Source organism: Aotus nancymaae, unplaced genomic scaffold (assembly GCF_030222135.1).
Source record: "Aotus nancymaae isolate 86718 unplaced genomic scaffold, 86718_ANA_hifiasm-v0.15.2.pri h1tg000089l, whole genome shotgun sequence".
In the NCBI taxonomy this organism is placed as follows: domain Eukaryota; kingdom Metazoa; phylum Chordata; class Mammalia; order Primates; family Aotidae; genus Aotus; species Aotus nancymaae.
In genome coordinates this window covers 19,148,258-19,168,646 of record NW_026988504.1, presented here as the reverse complement: position 1 = coordinate 19,168,646, position 20,389 = coordinate 19,148,258, and the positions used below count along the sequence as shown (strand labels likewise).

The window sequence follows — 20,389 nt, the reverse complement described above, 5'->3', positions numbered from 1 at the left end:
AGGTCATGTCTTTTATATTAGTTCCTACTTAAGGACTGCTTATTTTATTCTAATTCTTTGTTTTATATTAGGAGCCAGGAAATAAATTTAAATGAGGAAAAGAACAGAATAAAAAGAATATAGAGATCTTTTAGGGACCTCTGAGGCTCTCTCCAGCAATCATTGAAGACTATATAAATTCACTTTTGATGGAATTTTGAAAATATTACCACAAATAGGCCCCAGCTCTAGGTCCTCTAGCACTGATACATTAATTTTTTTGGTTTATTTTCATTGTTGAAATATGTGAGAGATGGCTATATTTTGGTTTCAGTTATTTAAAAGTTATTTAGAAGTGAAATGATCATCAGTAACTTTTAAAAATAATGTTACTAGATATTCTTATTATCTAGTCATGATTTACACAATCATAAACAAATTAATTTCTACTTGAGATTTTCTTTTAAATTCACTCTTTAAATGTTATAAATTAATGAAGTACAAGGCAATTAATGAAGTACAAGGCAATGCATAAATTGTGTGGTGGTAAAGTCCGAGTTTTTTAGGATATTTATCACCCAAATAATGTATATTGAACCCATTAAGTAATTTCTCATCATCTACCTTTCCCACACCCTGTAACCCTTCAGACCTAGACTAATGTCCAAAAAAGTTTTCTGTAGGTTTTCTTCTAGTATTTTTAGTTTCCAGTCTTAGGATTAAGTCTTTAGTGTATCTTGAGTTGATTTTTGTGTATGGTAAGAGATAGGGGTCCAGTTTCATTCCCCTGCATATGGCAATCCAGTTTTTCCAGCACCATTTTTTGAAAATTGTGTCCTTTTCCCAAAGTATGTTTTTATCAACTTTGTCAAAGATTAGTAACTGTATGTATGTGGTTTTATTAAATTCATTTTACTCTTTTTTTTTTCAGCTACATTAACAAGCTATTCTGAAAACGTGGAACGTACAAAATATGCTGGGGAAAGCAGTAAAGAATTAGGATCTGGAGGAAACATAAAACCTTGGCAATCTCAAAAATCCAGTATGGACTCCTGTTTGTATCGAGTAGATGAAAACATGACTGCTTCCACCTACAGTCTGAATAAGATCCCAGAGAGAAATTTGGAAACAGTGTTATCTCAATCAGTACAGTCTATTCCTTTGTATCTCATGCCACGGCCAAATTCAGTGGCAGGTAAGGTTTTTGTTGTTGTTGTTGTTAATCATTTTACTGTAGTATATATTGAAATGAAAACAAATGCTGCACTGATAGCATTTAAATTTTCCATTCATGTTTTTTGACTAAGCTGTTCTTTTGTGTTTGAGTAATATACGTGTATATTATTTAAATCTGGGGGAACATTCATCTTCCCCAAATGACTGCTTAGTTCTGTTCCCAAAATATACAAAACACATATAAATTCAGAAACAGCCTATAAAATATATCATCAAACTACTGAAAGTCTTCTCTTAATCAAAAGTCTTTGAAGGAATTTTAGTTTGAGGTTTTAGTTGTTTTCTTAAAATCTTAGTTTCAAAAAACATTACTAAGATGGTCATATCTCAGTATAATTTATATTATCAGAAATCATCATCCATAGTTTGTAAAAGTGGAAGGCAGGCAAAAATTCAGCTTTTCCTTATCCCATGAGTTCAGTATTTTCACAGTATCCTGGCTATCATTTCATGGAAGAATCACCAGGTGGCTGTATTTCTAAAGAATAACTCTGGCTGGGCATGGTGGCTCACACCTGTAATCCTAGCACTTTGGGAGGTCGAGGTGGGCGGATGACTAGGTCAATAGGGTGAGACCATCCTGGCCAACATGGTGAAACCCCTCTCTACTAAAAATACAAAAATTAGTTGGGTTTGGTGGTATGCTTCTATAGTCCTAGCTACTCGGGAGGCTGAGGCAGGAAAATCACTTGAACCCATGAGGCAGAGGTTGCAGTGAGCCAAGATTGCGCCACTGCACTTCAGCCTGGCAACAGAGCAAGACTGTCTCAGAAAAAAAAGAATAACTCTGCGACACCACTAGCAAACTCAGTGATTAAAAAAAAAATGTATCAGTCCGTTTTCACACTGCTATTAAGATACTACCCGAGACTGGCAGCTGATAGTATAATGCTTCTTGCCATTCCCATTTCCCTTTCCTACCTCTTCTGTGTTCTCTGGGAGACCCATTGGCATCTATCATCAGGTATGATTATAGGGAAATGGCTCATCTTAAAGATGAGTAACTACAGAAGATTTTAATACTAATCTCTAAAGATTATTCACTTTTATATAGTGACAGGCAATTTTTTATACTAGGACATTTTAAATATGTTGATTCCCAACTACCATGTCATATTGGAATCCTAGAATGCTGTTGTATTAGTCCATTTTTACACTGTCCTAAAGAAATACCTGAAACCAAGTAATTTTTAAAGAAAAGAGATTGAATTGGATCACAGTTCTGCATGCTGTACAGGAAGCATAGCAGCTTCTGCTTGGCTTCTGAGGAGGCCTCAGAGAGCTTTCAATAAGGGCAGAAGGCACGGTCGGGGGGTGGGTAGGGGGTAGAACAAGCACCTCACATGACCAGAGCAGGAGGAAGAGCCAGAGGGGGAGGTTCCACACACTTTTAAATGAACAGTTCTCTTGAGAACTCACTATTACAAGAACAGCAAAGGGGAAGTCCACCCCATGAGCCAGTCACTTCCAACACTGGGGATTACAATTCAACATGAGATTTGAGAAGGGACACAGATCCAAACTACATCAGGTATAAATTATGAGAAGGTCCAGGCAAGTTGAGTCTTTTCCAAAAAGAAGCATATAGGTCCTTGCTCATATATAAATAGGGAAATGTAACTACCAACCATAATAGTACGTCCCAACTTACTTCCTAAGTTCCAATGATTTCTAAGAAAATTCTAGCTCTCTTATCTGAGAAAAGCACTGAACATGTAATAGAAGACAGAGAAGCTTTGTTTCAATGAGTGGAACTACGTAGTCAGGCTGAACGAACAATGTTAATTCAGGGTATGAGTCTTGATCACTCCTTAACATTAACATTCTCTGTTACCGTCTTCTTCCTACTTACTCCTGGTTATATTTCATGTGTATCCCTTAGAACCTTTTTTAACTGTGTTAATCAAGGACCTTCTCATTTGTTTAAAAGTGACTCAGCTCTTCCTGAGGCTTCCCTTAGCCCCAAGTTTACCCAGAAACTGTTCTACTTCCCTATTAGCCAAGTGCTCCCTCCCTAGTTGTATCCTATACCTTCAGAGCAGTGCCAGAACTGAACAGACCATGGGAAGAGAATGGAAAAAGCAAGCTGGTTAATGTAATATTTTGCTGTTGGTCTCAGAAAACCATCAGTACCACATGTAACTAACCACCAGACAGTAATAAGCTCTGAGGCAACTACCAAACCATGTCCATCTAATTCCTAGCCACCTTCCCAGGCTGAACTCAAATACTTTCTCCAATCATCTTCCAGCCACAAGTAATTGCTTCTTCTTCTAGACTCTCCTAGTACTTCGTATGTTTCTCTTTTTGTGTTGGCAACAGTCTACTTTGTGTTATGTGCAGCTGTTGTGTATATGTGTTGGTCTGACTACTAGAATCGAAACTTTTTGACATTAGCAACTGAGAAGAGTCCAGTAGAGGCTCCATAGTTGCTGGTTGAGCGAACTAATGAATGAATGTATGCATGAAGCAACCAATCTGTGATATCAGCTTTAAACAAAAATAACAATGTGGTTAGTAAATCTAATGGTAATTTTCTTCATCTTACTATAAGATATAGTCTTTTCACAGGAGAAATTACCCAGAAAAAGGTGGGAGGTGGGGCTTATTTAGAGAAAGTAAGCTCTATATGAGATGATAGTATGAGCTAGTCACAAAACAATTTGGGACTTACTAGTATCTCAGAATCTTATTTCTTCCAAAATTACAAACTATAGTTCTCTTTAATATATGGAATATATAAACAACATTTATCACTATCTGCTAACAACTGGCAATATATATTTTTCAGTGGTTAATCAGAAGCCTTTATTCAATTAACAATGTAATAGTGTTGGGGAAAAAAATGGAGATCTTAAGATATTTCTATTTCTCTAACATAGTAGTCAGCAAACCAGGGCCCATGGGCCAAATTTGGCACACTCTGTTTTTGTAAATAAGTTTCATAGCAGCAAAACCACATGCATTTATTTACTTACAGCTGCTTTGTTCTACCACAACAGAGTTCAGTAGTTGCAACAGAGATCCTAAGTTCTACAGTTAACATTGTAGCGGCCTACAAAGCCTATTAAAAAGGGCAATCCCAACCTTCATTCTAAAATCTTACCCTGGCATGGAATTCATTTGGCCCAAGTCACCCCTCGGCTATACATCTCAGCTGTACAGGTCATATACCGTGTTAGCTGTGCATAGGGACAGAAACTGTTTTAGACTTTATGAAAAGTTTCATGATGTGTTTCACATGACTTCATGAATTATGTAGAGAATCAGAAATGTGTCAAAATTCCATGAGAGGACATTGTTACTCAGCTATACTGATACTAGATAACAAAGACACTAAAAGGATTTGAAAGAGACAAAAAAGCTGAAATTTGCCCTTACATTTTGTTTTGTTTTTAAGATTTTGTAATATGCACTTAGCTAGACTCATCTTCAGTGTGGGACATAGCAAATTGGTCACCTGCTTGAGTCTGGAGCCCTCATTTCCAAATTTAGGAATTTTCATTTTGGTGGTGGTGAAATCTCTTAATGCATTTATTCTCATCTTCTCTTGACCTCTTTTGAATTTATTGAAATGAATATAAGATTGCTTTTCTTGAACAGACATATCTCGAGATTCTTTATTTTACCCTATAAAAATGCTAACTGTAGAGCTTATGAAATGATGTCTAGGACTCCTGTACTCCTATAAAAGCCAGATACGCTTTTCCTCCCACTGTCTGTACGGCTAACACTACTGTAAACAAAAAATATGGAAGGAAAAGTAAGAGCCCCTCTCCTCTCTACACCTAATATCTCTCTCCAAAGATTAATATTTCTTATGATTCTTCATATCTATATATAAATCTATACATATAACATTATATCTGTATGTGATATATAATCATATATACCTATACAGTCAACCCTCTCTATCTGTGGTTCCACATCCATAGATATGGATGGCCAACTAAAAGGGCTTGAGCATTTGCAGATTGTGGTATACAAGTAGGAGTTCTGGAGCTAATTCCCTGCAGATACCTAGGGACTACTATATTTAATTATAATATATGTAAGAGAGTTCTGAGGTCGAAAAATCAATGGGATTTATTCAAAAGAAAGGAAAGCATATGTTCTTAAAAATACATACATAAATGATCATAACAACTTTATTTGTAATAACCAAAAATTGTGAATGTCTCAAATGCCCATCAACAGGTAAATAGATAAAAAAATTAATTATGTATCCATACAATGGAATTCTACTCAGCTATAGAGGGAAATGAATTATGGATACCACAGCAACATATATGAATCTCTAAATATGCTATTTGAATGAAGCCAGATTTTAAAAATATACTATATGATTCCATTTGTATAAAATGCTAGAAAATGCAAACTAATCTGTAGGCACAGATTGCCTCTCTTATAATACAACCATCTACAAGTACAGGTGTCACCTAGACCTCTTATGTTGCCCTGTGGCAATTAGGGCTCAGGGAAGTGGCACAAATGTTGATCTTCTGGCTACTGCTGTTGCTCTGAGTAATAACTGTCTTTCATCTCTGACCCAGAAGTTTCATATCTTTTTCCAGCATTGAAGCTTGTTAATTTACAGATTCTTCACAGTTCTTGACAATGAGATATCGCTATACCCAAACCCACAAAATTAAAAGACAGGGCAATGCCGAGCAACAATAAAAATGTTGCAATTTAAATTATACATTGATGGTGGGAGTGTGTTAATAAGTTGATATTCCATTTTGTAAAGTTGTGTGATAAGATCTATTAAAGGTTTATAAAGCTATATATGCATGTTATCGAAAACCTAGCAATTCCATTCTTGGATAGAATACTCATGAGAAATAAGTGCTTTTGTTTACAAGGACACAGATAAAGCTTTATCACTTTTATTCATAATACCTAAAAACCAAAAACCATTCACATGTCCATCACCAGTGGAACTGATAAATAAATTGTATACAGCAATGAAAAAGAACATACTACTCTTATAACATCGTGGATACATTTTACAGATGTGATATTGAACATAAGTCAGACTCAAAAGAGTGCCTACTGTATAAAGTTTGTACATTTATATAAAGTTTATAGAAACAAAATTATCACTTCTATGATTGTAGAACTGAAGTAGTGGTTACCTTTGGTAGGATTATTGACTAAGGGAGCTTTCTGTATCTTCATCTGGATGGTAGTTAATGGATTTATACTCATGAGAAGACTTCAAAAAGTCCATGGAAAAACATAATTAAAAGATAAAAATAAAAAATATAAAGTTTATTTCTTAACATAAGCTCCATCAAGTTTAAGACACTTTTGTAAGTCATGATACCAGCCATTTAGTCCATCCCTGAAGAACTGAGTGAGTGTCTTGGGAATTTAACCATGTCAATGAAGCCTTTTTTACATTATTAACTGAAGAAGAATATACGGCTTTTACAGATTCTTTTAAGATTAAAAAAAAAGAAGTCAGACGAAGTCACATCAGGACTGTAAGATGGTTTCTCATCTAAACTTGCAAAATTGGCTTTATTTGCTGAGAGGAATGAGCAGGAGTATTGTGGTGGAAAAGGATTCTCTGGTGGAGCTTTCCCAGGTGTTTTTCTGCCAAGCTTTGGCTTGCTCAGAACACTTTCATAGTAAGCAAGCATTATCATTTTTGGCCCTCCAAAAAGTTAACAAGCAAAATGCTTTGATCATCCCAAAAAACTGTTGCCATGACCCTTGCTCTTGACTGGTCCACTTTTGCTGTGACTGGGCTATTTCCACCTCTTGATAGCCCTTGCTTTGGTTGTGCTTTGTCTTCAGGATTGTACTGATAAAACCATGTTTCATCCTGTTATGGTTCTTTGAAGAAATGCTCCAGGATCCTAATCCTACTTGCTTTAAATTTTCATTGGAAGCTCTGCTCCTTTCTGCAGCTGATCTGGGCACAATGGTTTTGGCACACATTTAGTGGAAAGTTTGCCTCCACTTTAATTTTTCAGTCTTAATTGTGTAAGCAGAACCCATTGAGACATCTGTGGTGTTGGCTATTGTTTGTGCTGTTAATCATTTGTCCTTTTCAGTTAGGATACAAACAAGATGAATTTTTCTGGATGGTCTGCCACTGCGGGCTGCTTCTTCAACACTCTCATCCCTTCTTTAAACAAGTTACCCATTTGTACACTGATTTCTGTAGGGTATTGTCTCTGATATGGTTTGGCTGTGTCCCCACCTAAAACTCATTTTGAATCATAGCTCCCACAGTTCCCACGTTTTGTAGGAGGGACCCAGTGGGAGCTAATTGAATCGTGGAAGTGGGTCTTTCCTGTGTCATTCTCATGATAGTGAGTAAGTCTCATGAGATCTCATGGTTCTTTAAGGGGGAGTTTCCCTGCGCAAGCTCTCTGTTTGCCTGCTGCCATCCATGTAAGATGTGATTTGCTCCTCTTTGCCTTCTGCCATGACTGTGAGGCCTCCCCAGCTATGTGGAACTGTGAGTCCATTGAACCTCTTTCCTGTATAAATTACCCAGTCTCAGGTACGTCTTTATTAGCAGTGTGAAAATGGACTAATACAGTTTCCATAAATGTTTTGTAAAACATCGATGATTTTACCATTCTTCCACCCAAGCTTTACCATAACTTTGCTATTTGTCCTTGCTTCAATTTTAGCAAAATTTATGTTGCTCTGATAAGGGCTCTTTTCAAACTAATGTCTTGTTTTTAATGCCTCAAACTGTATCCTGTTCAGACATCTTACAAAAAGTTAGTATGAATTTATTTTGATGAAAAAATTTTTGAAATTCATCCACAGTTTTTTCATAAGGTGAATTTTCGATGAACTTTTTGAAGACTCCCACATGTATAAAAATAATTAAGCTATACACCAAAGATTTATACTTTATGTATGTAAATCATATCAGTTTTCAAAATATGTAAAATGTGACAGGGCACGGTAGCTTATACCTATAATCTCAGCAATTTAGGAGGACAAGATGAGTGGATCACTTGAGGTCAGGAGTTTGAGACTAGCCTGACCAACGTGGTGAAACCTCATCTCTACTAAAAAAACAAAAATTAGCTGGGCATGATAGTGTGCACCTGTAATCCCAACTATTCAGCAGGCTGAGGCATGAGAATTGCTTGAACCCGGGTGGCAGAGGTTGCAATGAGCCAAGATCACACCACTGCACTCCAGCCTGGGCTACAGAGTAAGACTCTTTGTCTCAAAAAAAATTATGCCTGTTGTCTTTCCAGAAGGATTTTCTCTTTTCTTTGGTATAGAAATAGCAGTCCTAGGAAACACAACAAGATCTTTGTCTGAATTATGTATTTTTAGAATTGTTTAATAAAACCTAGTAACTACAACAGGTGGATAATTTATTTTAAATATTGAGTGTATAAATCTAAGATGAGTGCCCAAACTGGCCAGAAAATTTTTTTTCCCCACCTTAGTTCAGAGGGACACTAGGTGAAATCTAAAACATCAGTCTATGTGTAGATTTTTTAAATCTTTTTTAAAAAAAACAAGTATATTTAGTCATATTTTATATATTATAAAATTCACCCATTTCAAGTGTACAGTTAAGTAATGCTTAGTAAATGTAGCAAGTTATATAACCCTTGTCATGAATAAGTTTTAGGACATTTTCATCACCTCAGAAAGATTCCTGCATCTATTTAACGTTAATCCCATTCCCTCTCCCAGTTCCCAGGCAACCACTAATTGACAGACTCTATAAATTTTTATTTCCTGGAAATGTCATATAAATGGAGTCATATGATATGTCATCTCTTGTCTCTGGCTTCTTTCACTGAGCATAATGTTTTTGAGGTTTATCTATGGCATATATATATCAGTAGTTTCTTCCTTTTTATTTAAACTAGGATTCCACTTATGACTATACCATATAATGTCTATTCATTTACCATTTGGTAGACATTATTTCTAGTTTTGGCCTATTGTGAATAGTGCTGCTGTGAACATTTGTTTGCAAGTGTTTGGGTGGACATATGTTTTCATTTCTCTTAGATAGATACCTAAGAGTGTAATTGCTAAATCTTATGGTAAGCTTATGTTTTAACTTTTTAAGAAACTGCAAAACTGTTTTCCAAAGTAGCTGTACCATTTTTCATTCCCACCAGCAGTGTACCAGGATTCCTGTTTCTCCATATCTCCTTTGTTATTCAGTTACCTTTAGCTGGTGTGAAATGCTATGTCGTTGTGGTTTTAATTTGCATTTTCCTAATGACTACTAATGTTGAGCTTAATTTGTATATTGTTGTCTATTCATTTATTCTTTAGTGAAATACCTATTCAGACTTTAGCACATTTTGATACTGGGTTATTTTCTCCTTGATTTGTAAGAATTTTTATATATTCTGGATACAAGTCATATCAGACATGTATTTGCAAATACTTTCAGTCTATTGCTTGTCTTTTTTGTTTTCTTACTGGTGTAAGAAATACAAAATTATGAAATACAAAAATGTTGAATTTTGATGAGGTCAGTTTATCGATTTTTTTCTAATAGACCATGGTTTTCATATCATTTTTCTCTTTTTAATAGATGACATACTGTTTATATCATGTATTATAAAACACTGATTTCTCTATGATATTGGAGTTTGTTTTAACTCAAGCATTGAAAAATACTTCCTGAACATACTTAATACTTTTTCCCTCTTGTCCCTCCTCTTCCCCTACTCATGTTAAAAAAAAAAACAAAAAACAATTAAATCATCCTAAGTTGTTACATCTGTAGACCTTAATTGTGAATTTTTTTTTTTTATTTACCGCAATTGTCTTCCCATAATGTTAGTCTTTCTGGCTAGCAGAGTGCTTTAGATTCTTTTTTTTTTTTTTTTTTTTTTTGCATTTTAGGTTTTGGGATACATGTGAAAAACATGCAAGATTGTTGCATAGGTGCATACGTGGCAGTGTGATTTGCTGCCTTCCTCCCCTTCACCTATATCTGGCATTTCTCCGCATGCTATCTCTCCCCAACTCCCCACCCCCCGCTGTCCCCCCCACTCCCCCACAACAGTCCCCAGTGTATAGTGCTTCCCTCCCTGTGTCCATGTGTTCCCATTGTTCAACACCCGTCTATGAGTAAGAACATACGATGTTTGATTTTGTGTTCTTGTGTCAGTTTGCTGAGAATGATGGTTTCCAGGTTCATCCATGTCCCTACAAAGGACGCGAACTCATCGTTTTTGATGGCTGCATAATATTCCATGGAGTATATGTGCCACATTTTTCCTGTCCAGTCTATCATCGATGGGCATTTGGGTTGGTTCCAGGTCTTTGCTATTGTAAACTGTGCTGCTATGAACATTCGTGTGCATGTGTCCTTATAGTAGAACGATTTATAATCCTTTGGATATATACCCAGTAATGGGATTGCTGGGTCAAATGGAATTTCTATTTCTAGGTCCTTGAGGAATCGCCACACTGTCTTCCACAATGGTTGAACTAATTTACACTCCCACCAACAGTGTAAAAGTGTTCCTATTTCTCCACATCCTCTCCAGCATCTATTGTCTCTAGATTTTGTAATGATCGCTGTTCTAACTGGCGTGAAATGGTATCTCAATGTAGTTTTGATTTGCATCTCTCTAATGACCAGTGATGATGAGCATTTTTTCATATGTTTGTTGGCCTCATGTACGTCTTCTTTTGTAAAGTATCTGTTCATATCCTTTGCCCATTTTTGAATGGGCTTGTTTGTTTTTTTCTTGTAAATCTGTTTTAGTTCATTGTAAATTCTGGATATCAGCCCTTTGTCAGATGGGTAGGCTGCAAAAATTTTTTCCCATTCTGTTGGTTGCCAATTCACTCTATTGACTGTTTCTTTCGCCATGCAGAAGCTGTGGAGTTTGGTTAGGTCCCATTTGTCTATTTTGGCTTTTGTTGCCAATGCTTTTGGTGTTTTGGTCATGAAGTCCTTGCCTACACCTATGTCCTGAATGGTTTTGCCTAGGTTTTCTTCTAGGGTTTTTATGGTGTTAGGTCTTATGTTTAAGTCTTTAATCCATCTGGAGTTAATTTTCGTGTAAGGTGTCAGGAAGGGGTCCAGTTTCTGCTTTCTGCATATGGCTAGCCAGTTTTCCCAACACCACTTACTAAACAGGGAATCCTTTCCCCATTGCTTGTTTTTATCAGGTTTGTCAAAGATCGGATGGTTGTAGATATGTTGTGTTGCCTCCGAGGCCTCTGTTCTGTCCCATTGGTCTATATCTCTGTTTTGGTACCAGTACCATGCTGTTTTGATTACTGTAGCCTTGTAGTATAGTTTGATGTCCGGTAGTGTGATGCCTCCCGCTTTGTTCTTTTTGCTTAGAATTGACTTGGCTATGCGGGCTCTCTTTTGGTTCCATATGAAGTTTAAGGTGGTTTTTTCCAGTTCTGTGAAGAAGGTCATTGGTAGCTTGATGGGGATAGCGTTGAATCTGTAAATTACTTTGGGCAGTATGGCCATTTTCACGATATTGATTCTTCCTAACCATGAACATGGAATGTTTCTCCATCTGTTTGTGTCCTCTCTTATTTCGTTGAGCAATGGTTTGTAGTTCTCCTTGAAGAGGTCCTTTACGTTCCTTGTTAGTTGTATTCCTAGGTATTTTATTCTCTTTGTAGCAATTGTGAATGGCAGTTCGTTCTTGATTTGGCTCTCTTTAAGTCTGTTATTGGTGTATAGGAATGCTTGTGATTTTTGCACATTGATTTTGTATCCTGAGACTTTGCTGAAGTTGCTTATCGGTTTCAGGAGATTTTGGGCTGAGATGATGGGGTCTTCTAGATATACAATCATGTCGTCTGCAAATACAGACAATTTGACTTCCTCCTTTCCTAATCGAATACCCTTTATTTCTTTTTCTTGCCTGAATGCTCTGGCTAGAACTTCCAGTACTATATTGAATAGGAGTGGTGAGAGAGGGCATCCTTGTCTAGTGCCAGATTTCAAAGGGAATGCTTCCAGTTTTTGCCCATTCAGTATGATATTGGCTGTTGGTTTGTTGTAAATAGCTTTTATTATTTTGAGATACGTTCCGTCGATACCTAGTTCATTGAGGGTTTTTAGCATAAAGGGCTGTTGAATTTTGTCGAAGGCCTTCTCTGCATCCATTGAGATAATCATGTGGTTTTTGTCTTTGGTTCTGTTTATGTGGTGAATTACATTTATAGACTTGCATATATTGAACCAGCCTTGCATCCCCGAGGTGAATCCTACTTGATCATGGTGGATCAGCTTTTTGATGTGCTGTTGTAATCGGCTTGCCAGTATTTTATTGAAGATTTTTGCATCTATGTTCATCATGGATATTGGCCTGTAGTTTTCTTTTCTTGTTGAATCTCTGCCGGGTTTTGGTATCAGGATGATGTTGGTCTCATAAAATGATTTGGGAAGGATTCCCTCTTTTTGGATTATTTGGAGTAGTTTCAGAAGGAATGGTACCAGTTCCTCTTTGTATGTCTGATAGAATTCGGCTGTGAACCCATCTGGACCTGGACTTTTTTTGGGTGGTAGGCTCTTAATTGCTGCCTCCACTTCAGACCTTGTTATTGGTCTGTTCAGGGTTTTGACTTCTTCCTGGTTTAGGCTTGGGAGGAGGCAACTGTCCAGGAATTTATCCATTTCTGCCAGGTTTTCTAGTTTATGTGCATAGAGTTGTTTGTAATAATCTCTGATGATGGTTTGAATTTCTGTGGAATCTGTGGTGATATCCCCTTTATCATTTTTATTGCATCTATATTGTTATTCTCTCTTTTCTTTTTTATTAATCTGGCTAGTGGTCTGTCTATTTTGTTGATCTTTTCAAAAAACCAGCTCCTGGATTTATTGATTTTTTTGAAGGGTTTTTCGTGTCTCTGTCTCCTTCAATTCTGCTCTGATCTTAGTTATTTCTTGTCTTCTGCTAGGTTTTGAGTTTTTTTGATCTTGCTTCTCTAGCTCTTTCAATTTTGATGATTGGGTGTCAATTTTAGATCTCTCCTTTCTTCTCATGTGGGCACTTATTGCTATATATTTTCCTCTAGGGACTGCTTTAAATGTGTCCCAGAGATTCTGGTATGGGGTGTCTTCGTTCTCGTTGGTTTCGAAGAACATCTTTATTTCTGCCTTCATTTCAGTGTTTATCCAGTCAACATTCAAGAGAAAGTTGTTCAGTTTCCATGAAGCTGTGCGGTTCTGGGTTGGTTTCTGAATTCTGAGTTCTAGCTTGATTGCACTGTGGTCTGAGAGACTGTTATGGTTTCCGTTCTTTTGCATTTGCTTGGGAGTGATTTACTTCCAATTATGTGGTCAACATTAGAGTAGGTGTGATGTGGTGCTGAGAAGAATGTATATTCTGTGGATTTGGGGTGGAGAGTTCTGTAAATGTCTATTAGGTTTGCTTGGTCCAGGTCTGAGTTCAAGTCCTGGATATCCTTGTTAATTTTCTTCTCGTTGATCTGTCTAATATTGACAATGGTGTGTTGAAGTCTCCCACTATTATTGTGTGGGAGTCTAAGTCTCTTTGTAAGTCATTAAGAACTTGCCTTATGTATCTGGGTGCTCCTATATTAGGTGCATACATATTTAGGATCGTTAGCTCTTCGTGTTGCATTGATCCTTTTACCATTATGTAATGTCCTTCTTTGTCTCTTTTGATCTTTGTTGCTTTAAAGTCTATTTTATCAGAGATGAGAATTGCAACTCCTGCTTTTTTTTTGCTCTCCATTTGCTTGGTAAATCTTCCTCCATCCCTTTATTTTGAGCCTTTGTGTATTCTTGCATGTGAGATGGGTTTCCTGGATACAGCACACTGATGGGTTTTGGCTTTTTATCCAATTTGCCAGTCTGTGTCTTTTGATTGGGGCATTTATTCCATTTACATTTAGGGTTAATATTTTTATGTGTGAATTTGATCCTGCCATTTTGATGCTAGCCGGCTGTTTTGCCCGTTGGTTGATGCAGATTCTTCATTGTGTTGATCTCTTTACAATTTGGTGTGTTTTTGGAGTGGCTGGTACTGGTTATTCTTTTCTATGTGTAGTGCCTCTTTCAGGAGCTCTTGTAAAGCCAGTCTGGTGGTGATGAAATCTCTGAGTACTTGCTTGTTCCCAAAGGATTTTATTTTTCCTTCACTTATGAAGCTTAGTTTGGCTGGATATGAAATTCTGGGTCAAAAGTTCTTTTCTTTAAGGATGTTGAATATCGGCCCCCACTCTCTTCTGGCTTGTAGGGTTTCTGCCGAGAGAGCTGCTGTGAGTCTGATGGGCTTCCCTTTGTCGATAACCCGACCTTTCTCTCTGGCTGCCCTTAGCATTTTCTCCTTCATTTCACCCCTGGTGAATCTGACGATTATGTGCCTTGGGGTTGCTCTTCTTGAGGAATATCTTTGTGGTGTTCTCTGTATTTCCTGGACTTGAATATTGGCCTGCCTTGCTAGGTTGGGGAAGTTTTCCTGGATAATACCCTGAAAAGTATTTTCCAGCTTGGATTCATTCTCTTCGTCACATTCAGGTACACCTATCAAACGTAGATTAGGTCTTTTCACATAGTCCCATATTTCTTGTTGACTTTGTTCATTCCTTTTTACCCTTTTTTCTCTAATCTTGCCTTCTCGTTTTATTTCATTGAGTTGATCTTCGACCTCTGATATCCTTTCTTCTGCTTGGTCAATTTGGCTGTTGAAACTTGTGCATGCTTCGCGAAGTTCTCGTGTTGTGTTTTTCAGCTCCATCAATTCACTTATATTCCTCTCTAAGCTGTCATTCTCATTAGCATTTCGTCAAATCTTTTTTCAAGGTTCTTAGTTTCTTTGCATTGGGTTAGAACATGTTCTTTTAGCTCACGGAAGTATCTTATTACCCACTTTCTGAAGGCTGATTCTGTCATTTCATCACACTCATTCTCCATCCAGTCTTGTTCCCTTGCTGGTGAGGAGTTGTGATCCTTTGTAGGAGGAGAGGTGTTCTGGTTTCGGGTGTTTTCATCCTTTTTGTGCTGGTTTCTTCCCATCTTTGTGGATTTATCCACCTGTCGGCTTTGTAGTTGTTGGCTTTCAGATTGGGTCTCTGAGTGGACGTTCTGTTTGTTGTTGATGAAGTTATTTCTGTTACTTAGTTTTCCTTTTAACTGTCTGGCCCCTCTTCTGTAGGACTGCTGAGGTCCACTCCAGGCCCTGCTTGCCTGGGGATCACTTGCAGCAGCTGCCAAACAGTAAAAGTTGCTACCAGTTTCTTCTTCTGCTTTGTCCCAGAAGGATACCTGCCAAATTTTAGTCTGAGCTCTCCTTTATGAGGTGACTCTTTGGATATACGGTGGTCGGGAGCTGCTTGAGGAAACAGTCCTTTATATTACCTCAGGTGCTGAGCTGTGAGCCCCATTGTTCATTCAGAGCTGCTGGGCTGGTAAATTTAAGTGCAGCAGCAGAACTCATAAACCCCCCCTTTTTTTTTCCCCAGGTATTTTGTCCCAGGGAGTTAGGGCTTTGTGAGTTTCCGCTGTACTGCTGCCTTTTTTTTTCTTCAGGGCTGCCCTGCCCACAAGGAGGCAGCCTAGTCACTCTCAGCCTGCAGAGGCTTCGCTGAGCTGCTGTGGGCTCCGCCCAGCTGCCGTGTGAACTTCCCTGCAGTCCTGTTTATATGGGTGTAGTTAGAGCTGCTTCCGCAATGTTGCCCCGCCTCTGTAATCACGGACTTTCTCTGTAATGGCGGGTTGCCACAGCAACGGCAGGCTACCTCAGTAATGGCGGACGCCCCTCCCCCACAGAGCTGGACCATCCCGGGTTCAGCTGTGCTTCCTGTGAAACTCTCAACACAGAGCGTTTCCAATTGCTGTTTTTTTGTTTTTGTTTTTGTTTTGTCGGGGTGGGACCAGCAGGGCCTGATCTCCTGGCTCCCTGCCTCAGAGCCTTTTATTTTTTCGTTGAACGGCCGGCTCTCTACCAGGTGACCTGGTCGCCTGTTTAATAGGCGCCGGGATCTGTGTGATTTCCTGTGCGGCGACCCACTGTGCCGCTGAAACCGCGGCTCAGATTCGTGGTGCTTTTTTTTGCCTGGGAATCTCCTGGCCTGGCTCCCTGTTTCAGCTCCCCTTGCTGGCTAAGTGGGAACACAGTCCCATTTACTCTGCACCAGGAGCGGCTGCGCCGGGGCACAGGCAAAACAGCGCGCCGGCCAAAACAGCCGTGCTGGCAACCCGTGGGGCTCCTCCGCCTGCGAATCTCCTGGTCTGTGGGCAATAAAACTCCGTCTGGAAATGCAGCGTCCACTCACCCTCTGCACTTTCACTCGGAGCTGCAATCCTGAGCTGGATCTAACTGGCCATCTTGGAATTCCTCCTAATATAAGTTTTATTGCTTTAGATTCTTAAACAGTACTGACCATGCATTCTTAAAGGAAGGATAAAAGGTAAATGTACCATCAGTGATCAGTTAGATCTGTCCTGAAAAACAAGATTTTATATGGCTGGAGTAGTACATATTGACTGTGTTGAGCAAAATGCTTCATCAGAAAATTATTTCTTGTCAGTGTTGAACGTAATACAAACAGACCTACTGTGGCCTACAGGGCAAGTCATAGGTCATGGAGTAGTCTGTCTTATGTTGTTTTCTGTATCTGGAAACCATGGTTTCAGGATGCTGACAAAGAGGCAGGAAAGGAATCTATAAACCAGTTATTTTCAATGCTTAGTAGCTTGTAGAGTGAAAATGTTTCCAGAATGTAGGGAAATAAAATTACTTTCATAGGGAATTGCCCTGCTAAATGTATAATGTATGTAAATATTTGATAAAACCACAACCTTTGGTGGCTTAAGTGATTAGATATCTAAATCATTTTTCAAATTAAATGTTCTTATCTCAGGAGGGTCCACTCTTTTCATTTAGCTCTAGATGCACATACTTTCCTTGTACTTTCTAATGTATACAGAAGTGGTTCCCCAAACCAGGGAGAATCAAATACTTAAATCTCTGGTGAACAGGAATAATTGGGGATTTCAAATATGAAATGAGCTTGAAATAGGAAAAAAAATTCAGTGTATTCATACTTACTAAATTGTTCTAAGCATCTGAACATTACAGGCATGATGGGGATGGGGATGATGAATGCTAGTAATAAAAAGCCTTATTCAGATTCAACTTTTTTTTTTTTTTTTTTTTGAGATGGAATCTCACTTTGTTGCCAGGCTTGAGTGCAGTGGTGCCATCTCAGCTCATTGCAACCTCCGCCTCCTGGGCTCAAGTGATTCTCCTGCCTCAGCCTCCCAAGTAGCTGGGACTACAAGCAGTGCGCCACCACACTCAGCTAATTTTTGTATTTTTTTTAGTAGAGACGGGATTTCACTGTGGTGGCCAGGATGGTCTTGATCTCCTGACCTCGTGATCCGCCTGCCTCGGCCTCCCAAAGTGCTGGGATTACAGGCATGAGCCACTGTGCCTGGCCAGATCCAACTTTTATGCTTCTCTTTTTAAAACTGAATTTCAGTGTGACTAATATAATTATTTATTTTAGAAACCAAATGATGTTGAATATTGGTGTGAAAAATAACATTTGTGTAACTTCAAAAAATGTGGGTAAAGAATTGTTTAAATGGTCCTTGCTATGATAGAGACTTCTCTCCAATTTGGGAAGAGAATCACTTTCTATCGCCTAAGCTTCTTGGCATCTTTTTAGGACCACGTCTTCTGGTATGACCAGGAAATTGTTACAGGATTATTTAAAATCCTCGAGACTGCTACTGGATTGAACTGTAATGAATAAAACTGTATATATTATTCCATAAGGCCAAGATTCTTGATTTTTAAAAGAACAGAAATGACTTGTGGCTTTTTGACACTTTTGTGGGGAGAATGGAGTCAGCACATATGCAAATATTTATGGTGAATTGTTTTTAAAAATATTTTTCTGAGCTTTTAACTTACCTATGACAAATGGAAGAAATATATATAATGAAAATTTAAAAATCATCATGTGTATTTTATTTACTGTATTAAAATAGAGATTTGACTAATATAAATATGTTGGTCAAATAGATTCAGCTGTGTGCTTTTAAAAACGTAAAGACTCCAGCAAGTAAAGTTCATAGTTATAATAGATATTCCAATTTACACTCCATGTTCCACATATCATGATAGTACTATTTGCTGAAAACATAAAAGCTTTTAACTCAAATGATAAAGTGATTAGGGTTTTGACAGTATGCAACATTAAGGCTTGGATTTTTCTAGAGTAGCTCAGTTTTCTGAATATAAACTTAGCTGTTCATACACCTTTGAATTAAAATTCTAAAATATGAAAAAAAATTGACGTGTTTTGTTTTCTAAATGTAAATTGCTATTGCATATTTCATTTTTAAGCCTGTGTTTTGGAAGGAAGTAGAAGACTCTTGTGGACTTGCGGTTGCATGGCAGAAATTATCAGAGTAGGCAGTCTACAGTCATCCTTAATGTCCAAAAATGAGATTGGCAATGAATTGGAGGGATGTGGGAAGCAGGAACTGTTTGCTTGCAACAGCTGTCGTCAGTGCTTTGTGTGAGAATGAGGGGTCTATCAGGGAAGCATACAAACAACAGAAGTCAGATAAAATATAACCCTATTGTCTCACCATCTGCTTGTTAATGCTTGGAGTCTCACGTTTTCCTAAGAAAAGGATCTTAAGAATCAGGTAAATGCAGAATCGGAATCTAGGGGAATTTAAGCAAATCCAATCAGAAACTTTAATAGAGATTTTACAAAAATAGTAAATGGGCTTTTCAGGAGTCAGAATGTTGGCTTTACGTATCAAGTGTATAAGGACAGCAGAGTGGCTTCTTGCCCAGGCAGGAGCAATAATGTCATTCTAGGCTCCTTGCTCCAGTCAGCTAGAATCACAATTGTGCTACTATAATCTCTTTGCGTTAGTGGCAATTGATATAAGAAGAAACAATTCAAACTGTCTTCCAAACGCAATATAGAGTTGTCTCTAAAATGTTGTATACCAAATGTTGTCTGCTAGATTTTTTTCTGCCTACTTTTAGTGTATTTAAATTATTTTAACTTCAAAAATGCATTTTAGTTAAATGCTCTGTGAGTGATTTGTCCTTAGCTGTTACAATCTGATGAAATCTCAAAAAAAGTTTTTTATTCTTCCCTCTTCCTTCTCTAAAAAAAGTCTTTTAAATAGCAAACCTTGTGGATTTACTTTTTAAAGCTTTTTCTTTTTACATAAAACCCTTTTATTATAGATTTGTTTTTCTATTTTCTCCATTCACCTGAACTCACCTAATCATATCTTATACTTGTATGTGGAAAGTGTTATTTAAATATTATAGTATTTATTTATTTATGAATGGGATAGATGAATGAGGCAGAGTCTCACAATGTTGCCTAGACTGTTCTCAAGCCCTGGGTTCAAGCAACCCTCCTACCTATAATCTTTCCAGTATAATATTAATTTAATCTGACAGAACTGTCTCAAAAATTTGTGCAGTACAATGGCATAGTAAGACTAGCACTGTAAGGTAAGAACATATGTGTCCCTATAGAGTCGTCATTGTTGTTTGTATGGGATGATGTATGATGTACGAGGCATTGCTGGTATAGCCAACTCCTTCAGAATAACCCAATAGGACAAAAGTTAATTTGTTGTTTGCTCATTGTTAAAATGTCGCTGAAACATGAAATGTGCATATAATATAGTTATTCATTCATTAGATAAGTATTTATTGAGCAGTTACTATATATCAGGCACTGTTCAAAGCACTTAAGTATAATCATCAATAAACAAAAGATTCCCATTTTTCGTGTAGTTTACATTATTGTTGGGAAAAGTAATGTTAGTAAGTAATGTTACCCAGGCTAGTAATTTGTATAATATGCTAGAAGGTGGTGTATGCTATGGAAAAAAGGAAAAGGGGAATCATGAATATCTGAAGGAAGATAACAGAAACATTGTTGAAGCCAAGCATATTATGGTAGTGATCTCTGTTAAGCATTAAGAGAGCAAAACAGTAAGGAGGAGGAGGAGGATCATGCCAAATGGATTATGAAATCCAAGTAGGACCAATCTGGAATTCAGTTCTACATTGAGCATCATGTGCAGGGCACTCCAATTTACTCTGAAGTGGTAGAATAATGAAAGATGAATTGGGCATTACCTCTTGTTCTCGAGAACCTACTACGATCAGTGAGGGAAGGCAGCCATGTAAGCAACTACCTGAATAGC

The 20,389-nt window shown here is 37.7% G+C and overlaps 1 protein-coding gene across 13 annotated transcripts in view; it reads left to right on the top strand.

Annotated features, from left to right (window-relative positions):
- Positions 1 to 20,389, top strand: part of TANC2 (tetratricopeptide repeat, ankyrin repeat and coiled-coil containing 2) — a 446,013-nt gene that overhangs the window by 260,035 nt on the left and 165,589 nt on the right. For all 13 annotated transcript variants that reach the window (XM_064369387.1, XM_064369386.1, XM_064369385.1 and 10 more), the window contains one exon: positions 911 to 1,174. In XM_064369387.1, coding sequence (XP_064225457.1) covers positions 911 to 1,174 — 264 coding nt within the window. The remainder of the gene's footprint in view (positions 1 to 910; positions 1,175 to 20,389) is intronic.